Source organism: Argiope bruennichi, chromosome X1 (genome assembly GCF_947563725.1).
Source record: "Argiope bruennichi chromosome X1, qqArgBrue1.1, whole genome shotgun sequence".
Lineage (NCBI taxonomy): Eukaryota > Metazoa > Arthropoda > Arachnida > Araneae > Araneidae > Argiope > Argiope bruennichi.
The window spans coordinates 69535962-69542963 of record NC_079162.1 but is presented as its reverse complement, the minus strand read 5'-3'; the positions used below and the strand labels follow the sequence as shown (position 1 = coordinate 69542963).

The 7002-nt window shown below is 29.5% G+C and overlaps 1 protein-coding gene across 1 annotated transcript; it reads right to left on the bottom strand.

Annotated features, from left to right (window-relative positions):
• Window positions 1-1032: 1032 nt before the first annotated feature.
• LOC129959268 (uncharacterized) lies at window positions 1033-6780 on the bottom strand. The gene is made up of 4 exons (XM_056072091.1): window positions 6092-6780; window positions 5691-5985; window positions 2908-2966; window positions 1033-1209 (listed from the first exon to the last, which is right to left on the bottom strand). The coding sequence occupies exons 1-4, from the start codon at window positions 6647-6649 to the stop codon at window positions 1033-1035; spliced, it is 1089 nt and encodes a 362-aa protein (XP_055928066.1). The 5' UTR covers window positions 6650-6780.
• Between the last annotated feature and the right edge of the window lie 222 nt (window positions 6781-7002).

Below are 7002 nucleotides of genomic sequence, written 5' to 3'. Positions count from 1 at the left end.
GAAAAAAAAAAAAAAAAAAAAAAAAAAAAAAAAAAGACTAAAAAGATGTTGTATATTTATTCTTAACTTCATAGACATGGCCTTTTACGTTGGATATTGGCAATAACCTAGTCACATTTTCCAAAAAATATTCAGTCAACTGACTCCAAGCAAGACACTGCAAAAATGTGCTGTGTAGTAAATTATATAAAACATAAAATCAGGAAACAGTACTTTTTTTCTTCTTTTTTTTTACCTTGCTAGATAGTTTATTGCCACTGTATAATTCATTTTTTTAAAATACAAATCTTCAAACTCATAAATAATTTTGTTAAATATAAAATTTGTTTCTATTTTGACATTTTTATTTTATTCTTTCTAGTTATAAATATATGATATTCTCTCAGTACTCCAATGTGCCAAAGAAATAGATGAATTTTATTAAGTTCACTAATTTTATATACTATTCCAAGCACTTATAAATTTGTTTCATTTGCAAAATGAAGAAAAGAAAACTGTATCTGGGAGACATTTATAAAATTAATTGATAACCAAAGATTAATTATATTTATTAACTATGTAAAAAGAAATCATTAAGTAATAGGTATAAGTGGAAAAATAAAATAACATAGAATCATTAAAAATCTGTAATTTGTGAAAAGTAATAATGTAATATATTCTTATTGTTTTGTTTCACTTCAGAGTGTGAGAACTATACATCTTTATATGAGCTGAAAGAAGAAAAATCAAGCTCAGCAATATCCTTGCAGATTTTTAACAAGCATGGCAAAGTGATGAAATATGCAGACAATGAATAGATAATATAACATTATAAATTTCTACATATATTTCAACCATCTACATCTAAATAATTTTTATACAGATTTCTATGCCCACCCTCTTATAAGAATGTACACTAAACAAATGAAATATAATTCTTTTCATATTATCTATTTTAATTTTAAATACAACACAGCTATAGCATGGAAAATGTTCCATTTCTTAGCTGTCACTTACTGATTTATTTCGTGAATTCTTGTTTGGATACATTTGTTAGTTCAGAGCCAGGGTCACCAATGAGGAAGATTGATGAGGACGAGGAGCAAACTCGTGACGTTGGGGTTTGTAGCCGAGTAACAAGACCCCTGGACAAAAATGTACACTCTTTCCAGAGGCTGTTATCTGGCTTATAAGCTTCACCACAATTTCTGGTATGGATTTATCCTGATACTAAATTTTTTTTTTTCATAAAGGAACTTCCTAAAAGTTAAAAGCTTAAAAAGAAAGCCAGAAATTTCTGGACAATCTTTTCAGCTAAACCATTGGGAATTTGTTCCTTTATTTTAAGACAGGAGAAAATAAATAAACTGAAATATATACAATATAAACTGCAGTATAAAAAATTAATTTATTTTTCTTATAAAAATATATGTACTATTTTGGTCACAGTGAGCTTTTATTGATATACTGATTCAAATTACATTCACTAAATAACAAACAACATTTAATAAACCCATTAAAATGAGACAAGAACAATTTAAAGTAACACAATCATATACTTATATTAAGTCGTTTTTAGTATATTGCTTCCATTATGAGCTTGTTTCTTCCTGTTTTGAATATGTGATTAACTTAAATTTTTGAATTTAGTCACTTACCTTTTCTTGACACCATCAAGGCACTCCATTTCCAAAATTATCTATTCTCACTGAGATTAGCAATCATAACTTGCATTAAATCTTCTGTGAAACTAATAATAAAAGAACTTCCTAAAAGTTAAGCTTAAGAGAAAGCTAAAAAACTTTAGACAATCACTTAAAATTAACCATTGGGAATTATTTGTTTATGGTGTTTAAATTTAGAAGGGATAATTCCCATTAAGCAAGGTTAACAATTAATCAAATTTATTATTTTTAAATTAATATCAAAATTAAAATTTTCACAATAAAAGATTTAAAAATTTAAGTTTTTAGTAATCTGTTCAAACATTAGGGCTCTAAATGAAAGTATGTTGAAGTCCTGAGTTAAAGAAAATTTATTCAATTTTTGATGTGCATAAAAACTTATATAAACTCCACAATTAAAATCATCAGTTTGTTTTATATGAGGTGGAAAAAGTATCTGCCAGTGGCTTTCTGAATTAAGTAATTTATTTAAAATCTTAGACCACTTCCTAATCAAAATTGCAGTATTATTATCTGGTCTGCCACCAAGTGGATCAAAATATTCAAATGTTTTAAGTTTTATATTAACAATAATCAAAGTCCAATGACAATTTAAATTGACAGGGATAATTAATAAATCTAGATTTGGCAACTCTTGAATCCAAGAAAATTTAAGAATATCCTTCTGATTAAAAATTAAAACTGATTGCAAGGATTCTATTGCTTTACAATTTCTGAATTTCTCGGTTAACAGAAAAAGAAAAGCATCAATAGCAGAATCATAAAGCCAACCCTTCTTAAAGCTCGGTGACACAGACTTTAGATAATTCTCTTCTTTCCGAGTAACAAAAGGATCTAAAGATTTTAATATATAAAAAGAAAGATTGATATTATTAATAGTTACTACTGTTGCAGTAGGGTTACCCACATTCATCTTACTAAATTTATTGAATATATTAAGGCTAGTACATACAGAATTTTCTCTAGCAGAATAAGCTTTTAAAGGAATAATTTCCTTTTTATGACCATCAGGATCATCATTACTTTTTTCATCACGACTAAAGCATTTAGAAATTTCTCCCGCATGATACGATTGTAAAGGTGCAATCTCATCTATAATACTGTCAGGTTCATCAATATTTTTTTCATTTAATCTTTGCCGTTTCCTATTTTTTTCCTGAAATGATTTTCTCCTCTTTTGTCTTTGAGAAGTTTTATAAAATTTAATCAGAGGGGGAATTTTTTGATTGGGAGCAACATATACCCGAGGCGTGACAGGGGCAGGATCATCTTTGTGACAGACAACTCCACGCATACCAGATACTAAAGTATTTAAACAATTTACTACATTAGTTAGCATAGTTTCTTGAATACGAGGAATTTTAATTAATTCCAAAATCTCGGAGCATAGTTTTTTGCATTCAGCTTCTTTTGTGTTAAAACATTCAGACGAAACATTACCTTTCAATTCCAAATTTAAGATTTGGGGCTCAATTCCTTGTGCATTTCTTTCATTTTCAACAGCATAAAAATCATCTGTTATGTATGTTTTCATTTCAGAATACAATAAATGTACTTTATGAATATGTTTGCAAAGGTTACTATTGTCTTCACAAGAACACACATACAAATGACTACATAGTACTGTACAGTTAATATCAGTACATTTAAAACAGCAATGATCTAATAAAAGACAAACATCTGTAATTTTTTTTATTGAGTATACTATTCCCTTTTTCGTCTATGAATTTACTAACCATTGATCATCATGTTTAACTGTATCATTAATAGGAATTTTTACACCCATTTCATGCTTTTCTTTAATAGTTTTATTGAAATTTGAATTTAATGGAACATTATTTACAACATTAGAAGAATATTTTAAAAACCTATCTGTTTCCATCTTTAAAAGAGTTAAAATTAGCTCATCTATGCGCCTATTAAATTTACGCTCAAAATATACAGTTTTTAACTGATTATGAAACGATTCACAGTAATTATTTGTATTGGTACCACCATGTGGAAACTGTCTATAGCAGGTAGAATAATTTTTTACAAAATAATCAACAAAATTTTGGCATTCATTTAAATATTTACTAATAAAAATTGAAACTTTATTATCAAAATCCTCTAGAGACTTTTCATTCATTATATTTAATAATTCATACGACATCTTCATACGGAGACATTTATCATGGACTTTAACAGTCAACTGCCTTTTCCAAGCACGGTATACATGCCATTGACACAATAGATGCTTGATATCGGGACCAAATACAGAATTAAAAGTAAAACCATCATCATCAGTCATGACTGTATTAACTTTCAAATTAGGAATGCGACAATGTAAACTAGAAAATAAAGCCACTAATGTACGAAAATCTAAATCATTTGTAATAAAATGCGCAACAGGATATCCCTGACCATATTCATCTTGCACATGCAATGAAAGAAGAAATAAATCATAATGGTTTGTGCCATGGGTAGCATCAATACAAAGGATTTTATGGGAATGTTTCATAAGCATGTCTTTTTGAAACCTAATGCAAAAGAATTTTCACAATTTGGTAAGCTATCCAAATAAGAAGGTCCAAAGATAGTATCCGACATTAGTAATTTGAAAATTAAAATGGGATTATATTTTTCATTTTTTAATTTCTCCACAGTACAGAAAACAGACATGGCATCATTAATCGGCTTTATTGTATTATGTAGATGCCTTGAATAAGACTGTATAGTCTTCCGAGAAATAAAAACTTCTTTTGTTGGGCAGAAATTTCTTTTATCCCGACAGCCTGCATCACCACGAATTAAGCTTACTATTTTTGAAACAGGAAATGATAGCAATAAATAAGATTTGATTAAATTACGTGTATTTTCTTTAAGTGGGTGGTATCTTTTAGCATGTCGTTCTACTCTTGATTGAATCCTTGACAGATATGAAGGATAAAAAAATTGGTAAACATAATAATGAAATGTTTTATCACCCAAAACTTTTTTGCCTGTTGATTTCCGGAAAAAAGTATAAGTAGAAGAACTTGCAGCTTCTAACCAAATCTTAAAATTCTTAAAAGAATCAAAAGAAAATGTTTTGACATTCTGAATTTGATGCACAGCACTATGATGTTTATTTAAATACCATAGATTAGAAAAGACTTGATTGCACTCAGATTGTACACAAAAAAACAGTTCATTTTTCTTGGTAAAATTGCAAGTTTCTTGACGACTTTTAAAAGGTTTTACAGGAATAATGCTACCACATTTTAAACTTTTTGGGGATTTTTCATAATTATCACTCATAAATTGAGAATTATGTACATTTTGATTTATTCCTACATCTGCAATGGGGTTTATTATTGATTCCTTGTGAGAGTTATTATCCAATACAATACAGTTACTTTTAACTGGCAAACATGATACAGTTTGAACCTCAGATTTACAGCTACGCTTTAAATGATAGCTAAAAGAGGATTTAGAAGAATAAGACTTTAAACATAATTTACAAATTCTAGGATATGTATTTTTAACTTTGGAAGGACGTTTAAATTTTTGACAAATATCTGAAACTGAAGATGTTAATTTAATATCTCTACTTGCTTGTAGATCCTTTGCAGGTCCTGCCACTGATTCTGTCAGACATGCATTTGTTTCCAAAACCCTACTGAAATTTTTTCCAGATGGGGATAAGAAAACACGAGTTTTTGATTTGTTGCATTGATTTAAATGGTTTGAAAAAGAAGATTTAGAGGAATAGGACTTCAAACATTTTTCACATAGTTTAGGATAACAGTCTTTGACAGGTTGAGGGCATTTAAATTTCTTCAGGTGATTTGAAAACGAGGACCGCATAGAATATGTTTTCCCACAATAAACACAGTTTTTAGAATAGGAACAATTTTGAGCGAGCGAATATTCCACCATGCAATATTTTACAATTTGTTGGCAAAACTGAAAATTTATTTGATGTGGGAATACTACTAAAAACATTTTCACTAAACTGACTGAATGGAATGCATGGGATCACAGGCAGTACAAATTGAGTATTACCTTTAGAAGATGGCAGAGAAGAAATATCTTTCGTCAGCAGAGCAGCTGACTGTTGCACGGGTGTAGAAATTAGCCTTGTAGACTCTTGCTTTGGCCTAGCAGGTTGCACGGGCCTAGGAACTGGCTTGGCAGACTCTTGCTTTGGCCTAGCAGGTTGCACAGGCCTAGAAACTGGCTTGCCAGACTCTTGCTTTGGCCTAGCAGAAGAAACAAATACTGCGGGAAAAAATGGCAATAGAGGAAACTCTGAATCATCAAAAGAAAAACCAGAGTTGGAAGACTGCGTCTTTGCAATCTGCGAAAATAAAACAAAAACCAATTATAAATTATCGACTTCAGGCTTGCATAAATTTTTAAAATCATTGTGAGAAAAAAAAAAAAAAAAACGTATTCATGCTTACCTTTTTAGATGCTGTATCTGCTGAGATGCATCCTGTTAAGGATTCAAGAAAACAACCTGCAAGCAGCTTATTACCCCATCTGTTTAAATGCAAGCCATCTCTTGCAAGATAGTTTTTCCAAGATGGCTGGAAAGAACTGCAAAAGAAAAACATTTGAAAATAACATAGTTCTTTAAGTGCACAGTTTATGGCTCGAACCTTATAGTTTAGTGTCTGTAAATAATACTCCGATTCCTTATACTCCTTTCTGTGGAAATCAAAATCTCTTGGAACAATACTCGAGAAAATTATTCTTGCACCTGGGTCATGAAGTAATACCTCAGTGGCCAAAGCTCTATATTTTTTAAGTATTACTTCAATAGTATCCAAAGATGCATTATTTGTGCCAACATGCACTAAGACCCAGTCATAATTTTTGTGTACAGAAATATTGCTAGCTAATCTTTCAATAGTTGCACCAGGATAGGAAACAATGTCCAAATGAAAGTCAAGTGATTCAACAGATACATACTTATGCAAGTATTTGATCATGGAATCGCCAATAAAGAGAGCCCTCATTGTAAAACAGTGAGATAAAATGGAATTCTTTCAAAAGCTAGTAATAGTAACAAAATTCTGTACAAACTGCCAAAAAAGCATACAGCAAAACAGAAAACAATTATAAGATTCAATATACAGAAGATGTTAAAGATTATTATTAGATACCACAAATAAATTTGAAACTATCAAGTTCAATACACCACTGAATAATTAAAAAATTGAAATAATACACAAATTAAATGTAAAAAAAAAAAAAAAAAAATTCCCAAGTTAGCACTAATCTGGAAATTAAAATCTTTCAGATTATAGATAATAATAAGATATAATTAATCTACGGAAAAACAAATAGTAAAATTAAATATAAAAGTTTA